This window comes from Lathamus discolor, chromosome 3 (genome assembly GCF_037157495.1).
Source record: "Lathamus discolor isolate bLatDis1 chromosome 3, bLatDis1.hap1, whole genome shotgun sequence".
NCBI classification, from domain to species: Eukaryota; Metazoa; Chordata; class Aves; order Psittaciformes; family Psittacidae; genus Lathamus; species Lathamus discolor.
Genome location: NC_088886.1, coordinates 10,890,659 through 10,911,304, shown reverse-complemented (window position 1 = coordinate 10,911,304; position 20,646 = coordinate 10,890,659). Strand labels below are relative to the sequence as shown.

The following is a 20,646-nucleotide window of genomic DNA, read 5'->3' as shown; positions in this document are numbered from 1 at the left end:
ACACATGCCCTCTGCCTCCTTGAAGTGATCAAAGTGGGGGCCTCAGCCACTCCTGAGGCATTCTCTGCTGCCAGTTAGAGGGAATTTGTTACATAGCGGTGCCACCCAGTGGTTTGGGTTTGTATTTGCTGGAGCACTGCCGAGAGGAGCTTAAAAAGAGCAAGCAACCTTGTAACAGTTGAATATACATGCAGCACTTAGTCCACTATCAGGAATAGGAAGAGTGGTGTAATGCTTTGTAACAGATTATGGCATATCGGTGTTGATGAGGATGTCCAACCTGCCTGTCATCAGGGCTACTGTATTTATCAGCTTTATTCCTTTTGTTCTCTCGTTTTCAAAGGGCCATAGACTGAAGAACTCTGAAAACCAAACATACCAAGCTCTCAACAGCTTGAATACACCTCGACGAGTCCTTATCTCAGGCACCCCCATTCAGAATGACCTGCTTGAGTATTTCAGCTTGGTGCACTTTGTCAATTCTGGCATCCTCGGTAAGAGGTGAATGTGTGAAAGACATGAGGGAGGGGGAAGTTGCTGGTGAGGCCTCCCCTAGCTACCAGTGCCAGCAAAGGCAGCATCCAAGCCATTACTGAGAGGAAAGGTTATGTGCAGATTGGAGACTTCTCCTTCAGTTTGTATCCAGAAAGTCTAGATGACGGTCCCCTTTTATGGAGGCTGTATATATCTCGTATCCGATGGGAGGCTGAAGTGACTGGTGCAAGGTGGAATGGTGTACCTTGTGGCAAAGCTAGGCAACAAAGTCTGAATTTCTGGCAGTTGGCCATCCCACTGTCAGATAATCAGAGAAAGCCATGGGTGATGTCTAGCATATTCGGATTTAAGACTGGTCTTGATTTTTAAAGCAGTGGAGGTATGTGAATATGGGTTTAACTTTGAGAGAAAACAGTCTGGAGGAGTGATATCGATAAGTATGAGTTTTCAGGATGAAGACAACATACAATTGCTGGTAGCAGACTGAAATATTCTATCTCTAGTTCTTATATTATTCTTATGTCTCCAAGCTCTTTTAATTTTAAAAGCAAAGTAGTCTTTGCATCCTCTTTTACATCACTCGATTAGGAGCAGGTCTACTTCTTTCCAGTGTGGAACAGCTTGGTTTTGTCGAGAGGTCATTTTTTCTGTCAAGGGATGAAAACAAACCAACCTGTAAATCATTTCCTTGTCGCTGTAATTTGTCACCTGTGTTTGTCTTGGATTGTTGGGCATCAAGTCCAAGAGGCTTCTCATTAATTCTAGTGCATGCACAACTCCAGTTAAACACCATTTGTCAGATTCTAAGTCTTACGAGCAGCATTTGGGACATATTTTCTGTTCAGCTGTTCTGCCCCCCGGGATTTCTCAAGTAAGGGATGGAGTGGGGTGGTAGATGTTCTACATCTGTTTTTTCCATGCACTTCAGTTTTGGGTAGTTGTTACAGGGAACTGATGTGGTTTCCTCTGCCCCCCTGGACCTGTACTTTGGGCAAGACTAGTCTCAGTACTTCCAGTTTGTTCTTTCTGAGGTGAGACTAATACTCACCTCAACCCTAATACTCAACTCCTGCCAGCAAAGCTGCATGCATGCAGTAGTAATTTTTTCCCCACTTTTAGCCTGTGACCAGTAATAAGCAACTGATTACAGATAATTTTGGAACAGGCACACATAATGCCTGTGCTGTTGTTTGCAAGGGCAAAATCTGGGAGTAAAAGTATAGCTGGAATGTGAGCAAAACCAGTGTGTGCCTGAGTGGACTCGGATTTAACTAAAATTGCATGACCTTTGGCAGTGCGTTGTTGGAATGCAAACTGGTTTTCTGCTGTACTCATTTGTCTGCCTTGTTTGAATCTTTCCTGGCTACAAAGGAAAACAAATTGTGTTGATGGGGCGACAGTTTATTTTATTTGCTGGATCCTGTTCTTGTGGTATGATAAGCGGGGCTGTGGGGTACCGATCAACAGTTATTTAGTAGTAGTTGTCACCTTTTAACTTCTGTTTTGTACAGGGACTGCACAGGAGTTTAAAAGACATTTTGAAATTCCCATCTTAAAAGGCAGAGATGCGGATGCAAGTGAAGCTGAGCGACACAAAGGAGAAGAGAGGCTTAAAGAGCTGATCAGTATTGTGAACAGGTGAACTTCATCCCTCTTCTGTTTTGCATAAGCTCTTGGTGTATGCTGGTATCTTTCTATATTACAGTTGTAGCTTTAATGAATTATTTTGCCAGTTACTTCTGTTCAGCAAGTGATTGTGCAAGTATTTGTTGCCTAAGAAATCTACACAGCATGTAGCTTTAATCTGAAAAATAGCACACTGAAATAGCATAGGTAGCTGCAGCCACCTCCAAGCAAGAGTTCTGAGGTACTGAATCATTGACTGTTATGTTTCTGTTTTCTCCTGGGATCTGAATAGCCAGGCAGCATCCTTTTATTTGTGTCAATGTAACTACAGCATAGACTGAGTCAGACTTGAGATCTGTCCAGCTCAGATGTCGAGTGGCAGATAGAAAGAGTATGAGGAATATCAGTTGGTTCTAGTGTTGGTTGCCCAAGTCACAGAAGAGTCCTGCTCACACTTTTATAGCTGTATTGGCTCTGTAGGGATAATGGGATTAGACTATGAGTGTCAGAGGTGTGACTTGATCCCCAAGAAGCACCTCTGTGATGTAAAATTGCTGTCTTATTTCTCTCTGCTTGATTTTTTGGTGTATGTTTAAACTTGGTTTCTTTTCTATGCATGGATACAACCAATTTATCCACATCTGCTGGCAATTGCTTGTCTCAAAGAACTCTTGCTAGAGATTCTCTTGATTCTCAGCATTGCTGGTGTGTCTTCATTTTTTTTCTTTTTTTAATCTGAGCTTTTGCAACCATCACAAATACAATTCTGCAGTTCATAGTCACGGTAAATTGAATTTCACACTAAGTACAGCCTTTCTGTAGAGACAGCCCTGACCTTGACTCAGGTCTGCTTGCAGAAGCCCAAGATAAAGGTTGGCAGGAGAAGAGCTTGTTCCTTCTTGAGATGCATTTATTTCTTGTTACAGTTGATGGAAAAGAGGTGTAAAAGTGTGTCAGGAATAGTTATATCTGGCTGTGTTGAGTGAGGTCTGTCCTTTCCTTTGTTGTGGACTAGTCATGATACTCAAATAGGGAAGGTGAAGCATGCAAGTAGTAACAGATGAATCTGATGAATTTGGTAGGAATTACAAGTAGTGATGCAAAGATGTGGAATCATAGGTCCAAGGCTGTTAAAGGCCCTAGGAAAGACATGTAATCCATCTTGATGTAAGGTAGTTGTTAGACCTAAACTGTCCCTTACTTAGCCCCCACCCAGCACTAAAGACCTTCCAAATTCCTCAGGATGCCTTTTCCAGGGCATCACTGTCTTTGCAGTTAGAAAATGCTCTTAATGTGTAATATAAATCTTCCTTACTGCAGTTTAAGCCTGTTACTTTTCATCCTACTACTTATGGGTTTGGAGACCAGATTATTCCTTTCTTTAACAGCCTTTGACAGATTTGGGGGCTGTCATATATCCCTGCTGTTTTTCTCCTATAGATTTCATAACATATTTATGATGTTTCCTGGCAGAATTGGGTTTCTGCACTTCTTTGTTATTCTGGTTGCTCAGTTCAGCACTTTTTTTAGTCCATTCTGTCTTTTCTAAAGTGTGATAGAACTGCTCCATGGGGCATTTATAGAGCCCCAAAGGTTATGCCCTTTGAAATCTTGGGCTGGACAATGAACCTATCTTAGCTGAGGGTGGCTACTAAGTTATTACATGGGGAGCTGCCTGCTTGTACTTTGGGTTAAGTCCATAGTGTGTGGTGGTTAAATCCTGTCCTCCTTTGCTGTCTGTGCTACTGGTCTGTTGTAGCTCAAGTTGAAAATTAGTCTGAGGAAGAGCTGAGTTTCTCCTGTAAGGGACTGCGCTCTATTAGGTGAAATCATGCATGATGCCTCCAAATCTCATGAGCTAAATTTGGAAGCCTCACAAAGACAGCAGGTTATATTGGGCTCTGTAGCATGGGCTGATGGAACCTCTTAGCACAGTTCTGTATGGATGATGGTTTCTGGCCTTTGCTGTGTGTTGGACTGTCCCAAATTTTTTGAGATATCAAACGGACTGTGTGTCGAACTCAAGAGGAATAACAGTGATAAAGCAGGGGTTTGATGTTATCCAAGCACCTGATCTTATTTTCCCTCCCTCCAGGTGTTTAATCCGAAGAACTTCAGACATCCTGTCCAAATACCTGCCGGTGAAGATCGAGCAGGTGGTCTGCTGCAGGTACCAGAAAGCATGTGCTCTGCCTGGGAAATGGGAGGAACAACACAAAGGACTAAGAAGTTGCTAGAAGTCCCCCATTCTTGTGATGACTGGGACTACTTCCCTCTAGGAATAAGACTGTAGTCACTGGCAATATGTTGCTTTTCCTTCTGAAGCAGGGATGAACAAGCCACAACTGGTAGCTCTGCCAGCCAGATGATGTGCTCTGGACATCTGCGTACAGCAGAACACTGGGCCGTGCAGAGTATCTGTAAGCTTCTCTTCCAGCTCTGGGCTGAGATATCAGTGCTCTACCATCAGCCCTGGGGGCAGTTCTGTGCTTTCTGTGCTGTAGCTAAAAAAGTAATAGGGCTGAAAGGAACACACTTCAGTAGATGAAGGAGGGAAGATGGGTTGGTTTGGTTGCAGGCTGAGACTGCAGTGCTCTTGTTCTGTTTCAGACTGACACCTCTGCAGGCTGAGCTGTACAAGAACTTCCTGAAGCAAGCCAAGCCAGTGGAGGAGCTGAAGGAGGGCAAAATCAGTGTGTCATCTCTCTCTTCCATCACTTCCTTGAAGAAGCTCTGCAATCGTGAGTTGTTCTACTCGTGTAATAGGTTTGGGGTTTGCACTTTTGGGGTTTTTTTGGGTCTTCCTTGTGCATACCACAGTCTGAGAGCTCTGTTTGCTCTCCAGACCCTGCTCTTATCCATGATAAGTGTGTGGAAGAGGAAGAAGGTTTTATGGGAGCCCTGGACTTGTTCCCTGCTGGCTACAGCACCAAATCTGTGGAGCCCCAGCTTTCAGGTACTGTGGAACTGGACAGTATGAATGTGCTGCCTAACAATCATGAGACTGTATTTAGCATCTTTTGCCCCTCTAAGGTTTGGAATTCGGGAACTTCTGCTCTAGCTTTTCTCTTTCTTTCCCTTTCGTTCAGGAAAGATGCTGGTTTTGGACTACATCCTTGCTGTTACGAAAAGCACTAGTAATGATAAGGTGGTTTTAGTGTCTAACTACACGCAAACACTGGACCTATTTGAAAAGCTCTGCAGGAACAGAAGGTTTGTCTTTGGATTCATTTGTTTAATCCTGCAAAATGGGATGGGTTGGGGCGAGACTTGGCATCATCTTACCTTTAATCAAACCTTACTGCCAACCACCTAGTTCATACATCATGAGTGATCTGTTTCAGTGGAAGTTTTAACTCTGGAGCAGCCTGCACTGTAAAAGAAACTGGTTATTTTTAAAGTTTCTATCAGCAGGAACTTGTGATTTGTTTTACCTCAGACATTCCTGAACTGGAACTAATGTGCCTTGTGCTTTGGCTACTGAGGTCACTCAGCAGAAAAGTTCTGGCCCTCTGCAAAAGCTCTTAAAGCCCAGGCCACTGTTAAAAAGTTTCTGTGAAAGATTTCTCTTTCAAGTAGGATGCTCTAAGGGTTGCAGCAGTCTGACTGTAGTAAATGCTGTGTATTTCAGGTATTTATATGTCCGGCTGGATGGCACCATGTCCATTAAGAAGAGAGCAAAGGTCGTGGAGCGATTCAACAGTGCCTCGGTAAGTAGAACTACCACATGTGAGCAGCTTTCCTGCCAGCATTGAATGCTGTGAACTGAAAGTATGCCTACCTCTGTAGTTCAATCCAAGCCTGCCTTTTTCCACAGAGCCCTGAGTTTATCTTCATGCTAAGCAGCAAAGCAGGTGGCTGTGGTTTGAATTTGATCGGGGCTAACAGACTGGTTATGTTTGACCCAGACTGGAATCCAGCTAATGATGAGCAGGCCATGGCTCGTGTGTGGCGGGATGGCCAGAAGAAGACATGCTACATCTATCGGCTGCTTTCGGTGAGTCTTACTCCTCTCACCTCTTCAATAAGTCTTACTCCTCTCACCTCCTCAACATGGAGCTCTTGGTGCCAGCCCAGGCTGCAGCTGCTGTGATTGGGATCAGAAGGGGAAGAACTCTTTTATGTTGGTGACCAGAGCTGATTGGAACTTAATTGCTTCCTGCCCTTAGATATGTTGCTGTGAAAAAAGATGAAGGTTCAAGCTGGAGGGTTATTGCTGCAGGCCTTGGTTTCTAATGGTAACTGGCTTCTCAGAAATAGAAACAAAAGTGGGCTTCCAGACAAGATGCTCCTTTGATGTCATTTAGGCATCTGAGTTATTTAATTTTGTGGGGTGTCTGATGCCAAAGTTGCTGTTTTCCAGTCTGGCTGCAGTCTGTTTTGGTTGGGTGTATGTATACTTAATAAACAATTCCCAGAAATATAGCAGCTTTTGGAATCGGGCTGCCAGTTAGCAGGTTGAGTAGCTGCTCTGCACAGGAAAAACACAGAGGAGACTAGTCTTGCTTTTTGAATGCTTTTTCCAGCAGTGCCAATAGTGATTACTGCTCAAAACAGTCCCCTGTCTGCCCCTGTTCTCCTTCGCCTCTCAGTTCAGACTCTGGTTTTTTGTTTTGGTTAGTTTTTGGTTTATTTTGTAAGCTTGTGTTCCTTTGATCGATTATTAATTTACTTTGACAAAACACATAGAACCATAGAATCATAGAATAGTTAGGGTTGGAAAGGACCTCAAGATCGTCCAGTTCCAGCCCCCCTGCCATGGGCAGGGACACCTCACACTAAACCATCCCACATAAGGCTTCATCCAACCTGGCCTTGAACACTGCCAGGGATGGAGCACTCACAACCTCCCTGGGCAACCCATTCCAGTGCCTCACCACCCTAACAGGAAAGAATTTCCTCCTTATATCCAATCTAAACTTCCCCTGTTTAAGTTTTAACCCGTTACCCCTTGTCCTGTCACTACAGTCCCTGATGAAGAGTCCCTCCCCAACATCCCTATAGGCCCCCTTCAGGTACTGGCAGGCTGCTATGAGGTCTCCACGCAGCCTTCTCTTCTCCAGGCTGAAAAGCCCCAACTTCCTCAGCCTGTCTTCATACGGGAGGTGCTCCAGCCCCCTGATCATCTTCGTGGCCCTCCTCTGGACTTGTTCCAGCAGTTCCAAGTCCTTTTTATGTTGAGGACACCAGAACTGCACACAACACTCCAGGTGAGATCTCACAAGAGCAGAGTTAGATGGGCAGGATCACCTGTCTCTTCTTTTTCTCTGACCTGGCTGCACCTGGAAGCAGGTTGCTCCTTTGCTTTTAGAACTAGGAAACTCATCTGCAAATCATGACTCGTCACCCCCTCCTTTGTATTACATCTGTTTGCAAAACAGACATTTTGCTCTTAAGCTTTTGTTTTAACAATATAGTGTACTGGGCTTTCTGCACAACTGTTCTAGAAGTAGGCATCTCCCTCCAGACAGCAGGGGTGAACCAGCAAGTACTGCTGATGCGCCTCTCACCCAGGGCAAGCCCTTGGCTTTTGTGGGGAGGTTGTATTTGTTTTAGTTTAAGTTTTTTGTCAGGAGTGGCTATAGCTGCTCAACTTCTTTCCCTTCTTTCCTGCCTGTACAACCAGTGCAGTGTGTGAGCTCCAGCCACAAGTTGACAGCTTCACTTCTTTATCCACATTTCTGTTGAATCACTCCTGTGACCACATGAGATGTGGCTGGAGTGCAGCTAGTAAAACTTGCCTGTCACCTGGATTAGTCTGGCAAGGTACTAAATGGTCCTGACAGCTTAATGGTGTTTGATCTGAGACACTTTCCCTGTGTAGTGCTCCTTTAACACTAGTGTCCCAACTGTGCTTCATCTCTGACTCTCTCCTGTAGACGGGGACCATAGAGGAGAAGATATTCCAACGCCAGACCCATAAGAAGGCCCTCAGTAGCTGTGTGGTGGATGAGGAGCAGGATGTAGAAAGGCATTTCTCACTTGGGGAGCTGAAGGAGCTCTTCACGTTGAATGAGTCCACCACCAGTGACACCCATGACAAGTGAGTATGCTGAATAACTAATGGCTAGGGTCAGCAAAGAAAACCCCTCAGTTTGGTCAGTGATTCAGATGTTCCTCAGGGAGCAGGAGAAAGCTCAGAGAGAGAGAGAGAGAGAGGGCCTCTAGTGTGTCTCTGCTTCTCAAGCTGTTAACCACCTGGACATGAGCCCTTGCTGTCCTCACTTCCAGTTGTCTTAGAAAAACTGTGCTGGCTGGACAAGTGAGCAAACTACCTTGTTGCTACCTGTGTTTGGAGGCTGTAAAATACTGCAGCTAATGAAAACAGAGGAATTGATCAGAGCTGTTCAAATCGGTGGACCCCAACTTGGTCCTTCCTTGCTGCTCTCTTCCTAGTGGTTTGTGATCCCCAAATGCTGAATTGCTTCCACTGCCAAGATTAATCCATCTGCTATGAATTCATGAAGCCAACCCAACTGCTTTTCTGGGGACTAAAAGAATCCTCTATCATCTGCCCTTTTCCCCCACCTCTGAGACCTGTGATATTGTAGCCACCAGAAAGAGGACAGGGAGTGCAGGAAAATGCTTCACTGCAGAAGTTAAGGTTCTTAGTTCAGGCAAGAAGTGAAGAGGATTAGTTTTAAGCTGACTCAAAGCTTAGCTCTGTGGGGGTATCTTGTCTGCATGGCAACAAGCCTTGCTGGCAGGACTGCTGCTGCTCTTCTGTCTCCTTACATAGTAGCTCAGTAAGGCATCTCCAAAACAGCCTGAGCACAACCCGTGGCCGTGGTGGGAACCAGGATGGAGTGGTTTGGAGCATGGTGTGCTGTCTTGCACATGGGAAGGTCTGGTACAGGGCTAAGAAGGTGTTAGCAGGAGGGACGCTCACTTGAGATCTGTTCTAAGCAACATCCCTCATCATAACCAAGCATGGAGGAGGGGGGTGCTACAAAGACCGGAACCCCAGGGTTTCCAAAATGTGTGTCATTCCTTATGTCACATGGTTGTGTTTAAATGAAATGTGGTAAAAATTAATCCTTTCCGAAAGTCCAGTTGCCAGTGTTGCAGGTGGAGGGGAGTCAATCCCAATGTTAATGAACTGTGTTTTTAAACAACCTGTGTGCTGAAGAAGTGGAGGACTTTTGCACTGATCTTCCACTGACTCTGTTCCAGGATCAAGTGTCGTCGTTGTGTGAATGGCCACCAGGTCCGACCTCCTCCTGAAGGGTCTGACTGCACCTCTGACCTCTCCCAGTGGCACCACTGTGCCGACAAGCGGGGGCTACAGGACTCTGTGCTGAAGGCTGCATGGGATGCTGCTGTCACCTTCACTTTTCATCACCACTCCCATGAGGAGCAGCGAGGGATCCCCTAACAGGAGGTTACTGTCCCCTGTGGGGGCAAGGGCAGGCTGCTGTGGCAGTCCACCCCACTTTTAATCCCTTTCAAGGAAAGGAGCAGCAGGTAGCAGTACATGCTAGACTGTTCCATAGCAGAAGGGCATGCTGAGAGGCTGGAAGGCTCTCAGCATTGCTGTCTACTGCAACAGCAAGGAGTCAGTGGCTTTTCTCTGCTGTGGGTATTATGCGCCTGAGAAACAGCCTCTGGGAACTGAGAATAACTGGACTTGGTGTGTTTGATCAGGTTCAGCACTGGTTCTCAAGCTGTTGGTGTCTGTGCCTTCTACTCAGCCAAGTTTTGTCTTCAGGTTTAAGTTAAGCCTGGAGTTTTATAGTACTTGATGTGCACAGTCATGCTCTTTCCCTTGACAACCATGGCTCAGAGCTGTCGATCAGAAACTTGCAGGATCAGTTTCTTTTGTGAAATGTGAACCTTGTTGATTACTCGGGAACAAGAACATTTGTACAAGGGGAAACAATTTCAGCTTTCATTTGGCCTGAAAGATCATGTGTACAGTATTAAGGTAACTCCATTTCTAAAACCACTTGCTTTTTTATGGGCAGGATCCCCTGATCTAGCAGAATGTTTTAATTCGATCACATTACCAACCAGTAATAAAAATCACACTTCGGTATATTATGGGTCTTAAGTTATATTTCTGTTACAAAAATGTTACAAAAGAACAAACTATTCACAGCCTCTGTAAAATGCCTGCAGATGTTGGAGGGGACAATATGACTGCAAACAAACAGCAGGCTACTTGGCCAGGAATGGAACTGTGTAGTTCAAACTGTTCAGTTTTCTCCCTCTCCTGTGTCCATTGGTCCTGCAACACCATCACATAACACTGATGTAATCGGCAAAGGCCTGGGAGGAGTCCCATGAATCATTGACCACACTGCACACAGCTTTGAGACGCCGAAGTGCTTCTTGAGCTGTTTCAGCATCCTGGTCCAGCCAATTCTGGAAGAGGCGAAGGTGTGTGAATTGAATTTGTCCCCCTCTCTGCTGGATGTAGCCTTCCAGCTTCTTTGTGAACTCCAGGAGCCCATCAGGTTTGATGCAATTTGAGCTTTCCAGGGAAAGAAGGACAAAAAAGAAGTAATTAAGAGTCTAGGCTATAATTTGAGCAGTTTAAATTACTGTTCCTTGTAGTACCTGCTGTTTTTGTTGAACAATAAAAGTAATGCACAGCACTATGGAAGGCTGGAAACATTTTAAAACTAAGGTGGTAATCATTATCAAGTTAAATTCAGTATCCTGGCCTCCTTTTTAATGCCACAGCTAAGTCTAACTTCAGTCAGTATAATGTTGCTGGACCCAAGCTGCTGGTTAAGTGGTGCCAGAAGCATTGACAGCAGCTGTCAACTGTGTGGTCCAACCTACAGGCCTCAGCAGTTAAATAATCATTTATCTCTTCCTTATAACAAAATCGGGACAGCATGTGTCAGGTCCTGGGGGTTTCTAGGAGATTAACTTATTTCCCCTGCATAGATGTGTAAATAAATATGAAGCTGCATGCTGGACTTAATCTTGGGAAAGGCACAGTGACAATCAGGATTCAAGGCAGCTGAAGGAGCAGCCATGGTTAAACTGTCAAGCCTGTGTACTCTCAGCAACCTGAGCCTTCAGGCTCAAGAAGAGAGAAGCAGTTCAGCTGGAAGACCAAAGATGATTAAAAGAATGCAGAGGCATTCACAGGCCCTGACAGGGGCAATGGGAACAGAGCTGTTCACACTGATGCCCAAGAATAAATGTACACAAGGATGCAGAAAGTGCATGCAGCAGCTTCCTAAGGGAGCAGCAAATCAAAGCTGCTTTTACGGAGTTTTTTGACTCATTTATAGAAGTGACAATGAGATGTCTCAAAGATGCTGGAGATCCCTGAGGCTGTATGTGCCCATTGCAGCATTCTCTAAGCTTTTCTTGGGCATGTGTTCCAATGAAGAAGGTACAAACCCATTCTCATGCTCTCTGTGCCCAGTTCAGCTCTGGCCCTCCTGAAACAAGAAATTCAATGCTTAGAGCAGCAGAATACCTGACATCCAGCTGGCAAAGAGAAGAGGAGGAATCTTCAGAGAAAATGTCTGCAAGGGCAACCAGCCTGTGATTCCCTAAGAGGGGAGAAATGTGGGTGTTAGATGCTAACATTTAAATGGCTACAGGACTGGGTAACAGTGCAGAAAGAAGGTCGTAAGCACATGCACACAGGGCTCATCTCTGCACCCTCAGTTTGTTCTCAGTGGCTTAAAGTGACTTCACCCTTCAAAGCAGCGTTTAAGGCAACAGAAACATTTGCTCATAGAGCAGTCTGTTTCAGTAGAAAAATCCTGGGTTTGTTTGAGGAATCAATATACAGCTTTGTTTTAAAAATGGCCAAAATTACAGGGTTAAACCCATAACTTAGAAATTAAGTGTACTTGGGTGATCCCAAGTTTTCCTTCTTCAGGTCATTAAAAGAACAGAAAAGAGTATTCTGGTTTACGTGAAATTCACTTCTCAAAATACTTCTACTTGGCCTGTGATCCCAAAAGCCTATTGTTTCTGTAAATTCACTTCCACTTCCTTGACACAAATCCTTCCTTTACTTGTTCCCATCCCTCTAGTGGCTGCTAACAGCTTTTAAGGCACAAAATGCCCAAGCTCAGGCAAAGCCTGCACTGCCTCATTCAGAGGTGCATCTGCTGCTGGCTGCGTTCCTGACTAAAGAGTCTGGAGCAGATCAGAGTCCAGACAAAGCTAGAGTCCTGCTGAGACTTGCTTTTGATGCAGAGAAAAGCAACCACAGTGCCAGCACAGCACCTGGGCTCCTGGTACACTGCTGAACACAACTGAAATTCAGCCGTTAAAAATGAGCTCAGTGCTCCTTATTTTGTGAACTAAATCCATTCTGTTCGTGTGTGTGTTCAGTTCAGCACTGAGGTCACCAGCTAGCAATGGTCCTAACTCCAATGCTGAAGTTATCTCTGAGGGCTAGCCTTAAGGTCAAGGCCCCCTAGCAGTACTCACCAAGGCGATTCCCAGGCAGTTTCAGACTCTTCAAAGCAGAGTTTCTTTTCACTGTATTAATTATTTCTGACAAAAACTCGGTAGTAGAGCTTTCAAACAGCCGGCAGAAGGAAAACGTGATTTCTAGGGAAGAAATTGATTGACAGTGCATGTTAGTACTCCCTGTGTGCTTTATTATGCCATAATTACATCCTGCAGACAGCTCCAACCCCTAATCCGTATGCAAGAACAAAGCTTCCCCAGCAGTGGCTTGCACACAACAGCACAGGAAGAGAGCAGAGATCACACCCAGGGAATGGCTTTGCCAGCTGACCCAGTTAAAGGCGGATGTGCTCTGCAGGTTAAAAATCTGTGGTTTACAGCCAAGACTATGGACTCATCTCTCCAGCACATGACAGCTTTGCAGCTGCTCCTCTCTGCCCTGCTGGCACAAAGAACTAGATGTGTTCCCACTCTGCCAAGAGCTACAGATCTGTTCCAGGGACAGTAACATTTGGCTGAACTTTACACATCTAAAGATCACCTCTTAAACACCAGCCAGCCCAAAGCAGTCACCTGCAGCATCCTTCCAAGCAACAGCAACCAGGAGTTTCCTGTACCTTGCAGGACGGGATCCTGAAGCAAAAGCAGAACTTCTTTCTGGTGCTCAGCCAGGTTCACGTCATGAAAGCTCAGTTTCTTCAAATTTGGATTACACTCTAAAAGCAAAACAAGTTCTCAGGTAAAGTACTGTTATGTCCTTGGGATAAAAAGACCCTGCCCAGAAACTGAGTTGGACTGTGGATAATTTGTGTGGGATTGCAGGGAATTCAAATTCACATGCTCAGCACAGAAAGTGGAATGGCTGATGCCCGCTTCCTTTTCTTGGGAGACTTCAAGGATGCCCACACTGAAGAAATGGACCCACCAAAGCTGGCTTCATGCTAAAGGATGGAAGATCCCAGCAAGGAAGCTACTCTGTGTGTCCCAGTGATGCAGGTGAGCAGAGTACCTTTGAGAGCCTCCAAAAGGAGCCCAAGCTCCCGAGAAGAAGGCAGTGTAGCACTGTCAAGGGACAACTGCTGGAGAGACTTTGATGCCCTGAGCACTGGCAGCAGGAACGAGGTGTGCAGAGGTTCCCTGGGGAATCGGATCTCCAGCTGCTCCAGGCAGCTCTCTAGGGAAAGAAAACCAAACAACAATGAAAGAGCTTGGCCTGGCCTGTCTTCAATGTCGCTAGGTCTGTATACCCAACCCGGCTATCATTTAGGTTGGTAGAAAGTGCGTGTGTGATGCGCCCTACCCTGCAGAGCTCAATGGCAACTCAATCCTGTGGTAATGTACATCACTTCAGGCTCATTTCAGGACTCCCACCATGCCACAGGGCCACCAATTTCTACTGTGTTCTGGCAGTAAAACTGCTTGAGGAAAGGTCACATTTCATCCACAAACCAGTCAGTGACTTCCCAGAGCACAGCTCTTCCCTGACCCCACTCCATACTCACTCAGGCTTTCCCCACTACTTTTCTGGTCATTCCAGGGCTAATGAGGGTGATGAGAGACCTGTGAACTGAGAATACACCTCTATAGCTCCCAAACTGCAATCCAAAGGCTTGGACAGTTCTTTGCCATCACCTGTGGTATTGTAACAATCAAAAGATGCTTTCCCTCTGCTGAAGGGTCTACCTAAGGCTTAGAGCCTCACAGTCAATAGGAGCAGAAGCTCCCAAGCAGTTCACAGATTTTGTGGGACACACTCCCCATGGCTATGTGGACAGTAGGCTATGACTAGTCCCATACAAAGCTGCTGTTGCAGCAGGTTAGCCTACAGCAACAAGATGCTTTGTCCAAGACTCAGGCTCCACAGAGCACGTCACAGACTGGAAATGACAAACTGCAACACCATCTAAATCAGCAAGGTGAGGCTGTAATTGCTTACTTATCACTTATTGTTACTCACCACTGTAAGTGTAGAGTTCAAATCTATGTGCCAAGCCTTATGGCTCTATCTGCCCGCCACATCCTGCCCACCACTCAGAATGCTGATTCCTACCTGGAATTTCTACCTCACTGCGGGTTGGATTCCCCTCTGGCCTGTTCCCTTCCAGCTGGTTTTTGAGGTCGAAGCTGACTGAGAGCGTGTGGAGCTGGGGAGAGGCGCTCAGGATGCAGCGAACAAGCTCCATGCAAGGCATGTGGGAGAAGATGTCGCTCACGCGCAGCACGCGGAGGTGGCAGTCCGAGTGGCGGGACAGGGCCCGGAGCGCCGAGAGGACACAGGAGATGTTAGCACCCAGGCCTGGAACAGCATTTGTACAGAAAGGTGTTAGCTGTGCCCATGCAGGCACCAATGCACACAGCTGGTGCTGCACCAGAGGCCAAGCAACCCAAGTGAAAGGCTAAACGCACAGACTGCTTTATACAGACGTTCTTAAAGCTAGACTGTGTACATGGGAGATGGAGATTTGGCTCTTCCCTTCGCCCTCTCAGTGGTGAGCACAAGGCCCAGGGCTGTTCTGGGGCAGAAGGGCACCATTCTCTCCCTCAAACAAGTCCTCACACTCATTAAACATTTCTACCGATGCCATTCTCAGGATCAGGTACCAATATTCTTACAGTGCCAACCCAGTAAAAGAATCCAAGTAAACCCAAGCAGTACATCAGCCCATTAGACCAAAGCTGGAAGGAGGCAGCCTGTTCACACCACTAACCGTTGTAAGACAGAACCAAGTTTTCTAAAGACACCCAGGAGCTCAGCAGGTTACTCAGAGTCCGACATGTCTCCCTAGTCAAAGGAATGGAGAACAATTCCAGCGTGGACACGCTTCGGAAGCGGTGAGCAGCTTTCAGAGAAAAAATCCCAGCGGATCCTCCTCTTTTCTTACAGCCAGCATGGCCACTGCACGGGGATCCTGAGGAGGAACTACTCCAGTTCTCAGCGTTTTCTCCCTCTGTGGCACTGTTTTTGTTGAGTAACCCTGAATTACCCTCTTTAGCAACAGTGAAAACAAAATCATACAGGTCTTCTGAGTCGGCATGTGGTCCCCTGCTTCGTCTGAGGCAGCGACGTTTCTTCCCCACGGCAGATTTTAGTTGTCTGCGTGTCTTTTGAAGAACACGCTGACAGGACAGCTGGTCTGAGGTGCAACAAGAAGAACCTCTCTCAGCACTGGTGTGGTCACAGGGCACCTTGCTGCTTGCCTCCTCACACGCTTGGTAATGCAGAGGAGAACTTGCTCTACAGAGGACAGAGTTCAGATGAGCATCAGCCCCACACCCATCCACCTCCATGTCAGCCTCTTCCGGGGTGCTGGGGCATCCCTTCTGGTTCTCATCACCGCTCCGCTCCCTCTCATCGTAACAGCCCCTCTCTGCTCGCTCTTGTGCCAGCTCCTGGCTTTGGGCTTTGCCCTCCTCTCGGCAAAGGCCACACGGGCTGCTGTGATACATGAGGGCATTGCCCGAGCGCCAGAACCCAGCGCTCATGCTCAAAATGAGAACGAGAAGAACCGTGTCGGGAACAGGCCAGGAATACATGGACACTTGGCTGACAGAGCCATGGTGAATCAGCCGGTGAAGAAGTAAAACCAGCGAACGCCTGACGGACTGGTCGGAGGAGAGGAGGTGCTGGAACTTCAGGATCCGCAGGGAGCCAGCCAGGTTTTCAAGCACCTTCTGGTTGTGCTCAGCAGTGAGCTCCATCGCGCCCTGCAGCATGTTGCAGAGGGTAAGCTGGGAAACGTGCGGGGAGCTGTGGAGCAGCGGGGAGAAGTGATGGTGATGGAGGCGCTGGTCAGAGGAGACATCCAGGACACCGTGAAGAACGTTCGAGAAGAACGTTTCAAGGAACTTCTTCCTCCAACAGGTTATATTCTGCAATTAAACAACAGGGACTTGTTAACAAAGACACATTTTTCCTCGTTCTTTTTAAGTTAAATTACTGCTCTCTGCTAACATGGTAAATGTGGTGCCCAAAAAACCCTGCTGCCAGCACAACTGGGACTACCTGTCTAGTTCTCAACATCCCTCCTACGTGTACCTGTTGAAAGAAACGAGTTACTCCCATCGCTCTCACCTCATCCTGCTTCTGGCCTTATTTTAAACGCATGCGGTGGTTTGAGGCTAAGGCATCGGTTTTGCTTATCAAAAGCCATCATCAGGAATTTTATTCCCAACCATCAATTTATAGGCTGTGATTAAGCTGCCTGATAATGATTGTTTTGTGGTGCTGGATCAGCGGAGCTGCCTCAGTTTACCTACGCAAAGCCATTCTCCCAAATTCAGTCTTCCCTAAGTATTTCTCTAGTGCTGAGCCATCAGCACAATTTTTGCCAGCGTAGGTGTAAGCATGATATCAAATACTGGTTTTATCCCATTTCCCTAAGAATTACATCTCTGAAGACAGGATTTATCCTTTGATCAAACTCGCTGTTGTGAGACGATGGGCACGGTTATAGAATCATAGAATAGTTAGGGTTGGAAAGGACCTCAAGATCATCTAGTTCCAACCCCCCTGCCATGGACAGGGCCATGGACGGTTGTACACTACAGTCCCTTTTATGAACCCCACTTCCAAAATGATTGTACTGCCAGGGTCATGCCTTGCTCCGGAGCTCTACAAATTCCTATAAACAAGCACCAGCAATGGCTTGGAGGCGGCCAGCAGCACCATCGGGCTTACAAACAGGGTGCCTGCCTTGTGCCCCTTCTCCCACCGGCAGCGTTTCCTCACCTCCGAGTTGGGCGGCCTGGTTTTCATCACATCATCCCACAGCTTGCGCCAGACGGGCTGCGTCGAGAGGCCTGCGGGACAGCAACAAGCAACCAGGCGCTGGCAGCCCTGCTCCGCACCCCAGCGCCCTGCCGCAGCGCCCGCAGGGCAGACGGGGCGCAGCACTGGGGCACGGCAGACCCAGACCCTGCAGCGAAAGGCCGGTGCTGTGCGGTGAGGGGATGCACACCCACCGCCTTCCCTGGGATGCGAGCTTAAACCGCAGGGTTCGCTGATCCCCAAACGGAGCGCGCACAGCAGCACCCGCACCGCTGCGTGAGCCCTGCCCGGGGATGGGACCGGGCTCAAGCTTGCGGACGCTGCGGGGATCCAAGCCCCGCTGGTGATGGCGGCACGGACTGTGCTCTGCGGTGCCCCGCACCGCGCTGAGGGGCTCACCCCTCTGGCCCAGGGCTCCCATTTCCAGCCAGGAGGGCTCTGCTCCTCCACAGCAGGTTCCTCCCTGCAGCCGGGGGTCCCTCCGCTGTGGGGCTCACCCCCGCAGCGTGTGTACGAGGGGGTCTGCCCACGCCATCAGTACGGGGGCTCGTCCCTCCCACCCCGTCACCTGCTCTCCGTGCTGCGCCCTCAGCCCGCTCGAGGTGGAAGACGGTGAGAAGCGGCAGGAGCCCCCGCAGGAGGTGCCCGGGCAGCGCTGTGGAGAGCCAGAGGAGACGGCGGCAGAGTGCGCGCAAGCCCCAGCGCCCCGCCGGCCCCGCGCCGCGCTTGCCTTACCCCAGACGTCCCGCTCCAGAGCCGCCATGCTGCGGCTCACGGCCGCCGCGCTCAGCGAGAACAGGCTGCGCGGCCCCTCCGCCGCCATCGCCCCGCTCACCGCTGCCCCGCCGCCGCCATCTTGCGGACGGACACGCCCTCCCGCCCACACTCTGTCGCCGCCATCTTGGGAAGGAACGCACCCTTCCGCCAGCTCCGCCATCTTGGGAGGAGGAGGAGGAGGGAGCGGGCGGCCATGCTGGGGAGGTCGAGTTGTGCTGGAGGAGGCTCAGGGGCGACCCCATCGCCCTCTGGAGCTAACTGAAAGGCTGGAGCCAGGAGGTGGCTGGTGCCTCCTCCCTGCTAACAAGCGACAAGAGAAGAGGTAACGGCCATAAGCTGCGCCAGGGGAGGTTTAGTCTGGATGCGAGGAACATTTTCTCCACCCAAAAGCCGGTCAGGCGTTGGGACAGGCTGCCCAGGGACGTGGTGGAGTCACTATGGAAGTGATCGGAAAACATGGTCCTTAGTGACATGGTGTAGTAACGGACATGGCAGTCGGACCTGATGATTTGAAAGGTCTTTTCCAACCTAAATGATGCTGTGATCACACGGAGGACAAGGCGGAGGCACACACCGCACCGGAAGCCGCCATGTTCGGACGGGACCCGCTTGTGCCTGAAGCACCGCCCTGTGTTGGAGCGGTCCCGGCGCGTTTCCGCTTCCAGGGCGGGCAGCGGCGCTTCCGGCGGGTGACCCTGTGGAGTCCTTCTGTGCGGCGGGGCCATGGGGCTGCGGGACAGCGTCGTTCACGCCGGGGAGCCCGAGGTGAGCGCGGCCGCGCCGGAGCCCCGCGGGACGCGGCCGGCGGGCGGGCAGGCGGTAACGGCTCTGCTTTCTTCTTTCACAGGAGGAGGAGGAAGAGCTGGTGGTAAGTGGGAGCATTGTGTGCGGTTCTGGTGTCCTCCGCGTAAGAAGGACATGGAGCTGTTGGAGCAAGTCCAGAGAAGGGCCACGAGGATGATCAGGGGACTGGAGCACCTCCCGTATGAAGACAGGCTGAGGAAGTTGGGGCTGTTCAGCCTGGAGAAAAGAAGGCTGCGTGGAGACCTCATAGCAGCCTGCCAGTATCTGAAGGGGGCCTATAGGGATGCTGGGGAGGGACTCTTCATTAGGGACTGTAGTGACAGGACAAGGGGTAACGGGTTCAAACTTAAACAGGGGAAGTTTAGATTGGATATAAGGAGGAAATTCTTTCCTGTTAGGGTGGTGAGGCACTGGAATGGGTTGCCAAGGGAGGTTGTGAGTGCTCCATCCCTGGTGGTGTTCAAGGCCAGGTTGGATGAAGCCTTGTGTGGGATGGTTTAGTGTGAGGTGTCCCTGTCCATGGCAGGGGGATTGAAACTAGATGATCTTAAGGTCCTTTCCGACCCTGACTGTTCTACGATTCTGTGATTCTATACTGTAAGGGTGGTGAGGCACTGGAATGGGTTGCCCAAGGAAGCTGTGAATGCTCCATCCCTGGCAGTGTTCAAGGCCAGGTTGGACAGAGCCTTGAGCAGCCTCATCTAGTGGAACACGTCCCTGTCCATGGTAGGGGTGTTGTAACTAAATGATCCTTAAGGCCCCTTCCAACCCAAACGATTGTGTGGTTGACAGATCCACAGCTTAGCATGGGGGCAGCTCGGATCCCAACTTCCACAGGGATATATGGCTTCCTCTTAAAACAATGGGGCTCAGGGAAGCGTAGTGGGGGAAACGGCGTTTCAGGGTGTCCGTGTCCTCACGGCAGTTCTGTGCCCGCAGGATCCTTTAACCACGGTCCGGGAGCACTGTGAGCAGATGGAAAAATGCGTGAAGGCGCGGGAGCGGCTGGAGCAGTGCGATGCGCGGGTGTCCTCCAGGTCCCAGACGGAAGAGCAGTGCACAGAGGAGCTGTTTGACTTCTTGCACGCCAGGGACCACTGCGTAAGTGCAGCACCCGCGGGTGCAATGTCCCTGCTGGTGCTGGGAGAAGCTTTAGCCACGCTTCCAAGAGCACAGGCGGTTCAGGTGTGAGACGTGGTCAGAAGAACTGTGAGCCTTGATGCTTTCTCATGTTAAATGTTTGTTTCCTCCTTGTTATAACAGTTCCAGCTGGAATTCAGTAGGTTATTTAAAGATTAAATAAGTCAAACATGATGTTTCTGCCCCACAGATAGCACTCAGCTGTTTCAGTGTCGTATTTGCCATTTGAAAGTTGAACCTTTTTAACCTGAGCTGAAACTTTGTGAGAGATCTCAGCTTGTTTGTTCTCTTGAATGACCCATTGCAAAGCAGCAGCTGTGGGGCTCAGAAAGCCAGGATGCACATGGTAACACCCTGCTGCCTTCCAGCCCTAGCTACAAGTTACTGAGGGCCTTGCCTCTTCTTTTCAGGTTGCTCACAAACTCTTTAAGAACCTGAAGTGAAGGTGGGCACCATTGGCCATCTGCTTCCACGGCCCATGTTGGTGGTTCCTGGATTCACAGTTCTGCACCTGCCTGTTCCTGGCAGCAGCCAAGCATCAGCCTGTCTCTGCGTCTGTTCTTGTGGAAGATGTGCAGCTGCGCAACAACCATGTCGATGTTCTGTAATTTTCCATATTAAACATTGAGTTCCCATGGAAACAA

The 20,646-nt window shown here is 48.7% G+C and overlaps 3 protein-coding genes across 8 annotated transcripts in view; 2 read left to right on the top strand and 1 right to left on the bottom strand.

Moving 5' to 3' along the window:
- Positions 1 to 10,156, top strand: part of RAD54L (RAD54 like) — a 19,106-nt gene extending 8,950 nt beyond the window's left edge. For 2 of the 3 annotated variants that reach the window (XM_065673433.1, XM_065673435.1), the window contains 10 exons: positions 344 to 494; positions 2,007 to 2,133; positions 4,217 to 4,291; positions 4,732 to 4,862; positions 4,967 to 5,077; positions 5,211 to 5,334; positions 5,753 to 5,831; positions 5,939 to 6,118; positions 8,001 to 8,164; positions 9,295 to 10,156. In XM_065673433.1, the coding sequence (XP_065529505.1) occupies positions 344 to 494; positions 2,007 to 2,133; positions 4,217 to 4,291; positions 4,732 to 4,862; positions 4,967 to 5,077; positions 5,211 to 5,334; positions 5,753 to 5,831; positions 5,939 to 6,118; positions 8,001 to 8,164; positions 9,295 to 9,496 (1,344 nt within the window). In that variant the 3' untranslated portion in view covers positions 9,497 to 10,156. Of the gene's footprint in view, positions 1 to 343; positions 495 to 2,006; positions 2,134 to 4,216; positions 4,292 to 4,731; positions 4,863 to 4,966; positions 5,078 to 5,210; positions 5,335 to 5,752; positions 5,832 to 5,938; positions 6,119 to 8,000; positions 8,165 to 9,294 lie in introns of those variants that run through there. The other variant, XM_065673434.1, reaches the window with a different exon arrangement.
- Positions 10,157 to 19,043, bottom strand: LRRC41 (leucine rich repeat containing 41). 4 transcript variants are annotated; one of them, XM_065673430.1, is made up of 10 exons: positions 18,017 to 18,233; positions 17,850 to 17,936; positions 17,243 to 17,313; positions 15,222 to 16,383; positions 14,564 to 14,809; positions 13,523 to 13,687; positions 13,131 to 13,229; positions 12,532 to 12,654; positions 11,561 to 11,636; positions 10,157 to 10,594 (listed from the first exon to the last, which is right to left on the bottom strand). In XM_065673430.1, the coding sequence occupies exons 1-10, from the start codon at positions 18,216 to 18,218 to the stop codon at positions 10,360 to 10,362; spliced, it is 2,466 nt and encodes an 821-aa protein (XP_065529502.1). In that variant the 5' UTR covers positions 18,219 to 18,233; the 3' UTR covers positions 10,157 to 10,359. The 4 variants fall into 4 exon arrangements, 3 of the variants coding, with proteins under 3 accessions (XP_065529502.1, XP_065529504.1, XP_065529503.1); XM_065673432.1 differs by lacking the exon at positions 14,564 to 14,809; XM_065673431.1 differs by lacking the exon at positions 17,850 to 17,936.
- Positions 18,717 to 20,646, top strand: LOC136011530 (cytochrome b-c1 complex subunit 6, mitochondrial). The gene is made up of 4 exons (XM_065673441.1): positions 18,717 to 18,823; positions 18,906 to 18,926; positions 19,802 to 19,963; positions 20,413 to 20,646. The coding sequence occupies exons 1-4, from the start codon at positions 18,782 to 18,784 to the stop codon at positions 20,443 to 20,445; spliced, it is 258 nt and encodes an 85-aa protein (XP_065529513.1). The 5' UTR covers positions 18,717 to 18,781; the 3' UTR covers positions 20,446 to 20,646.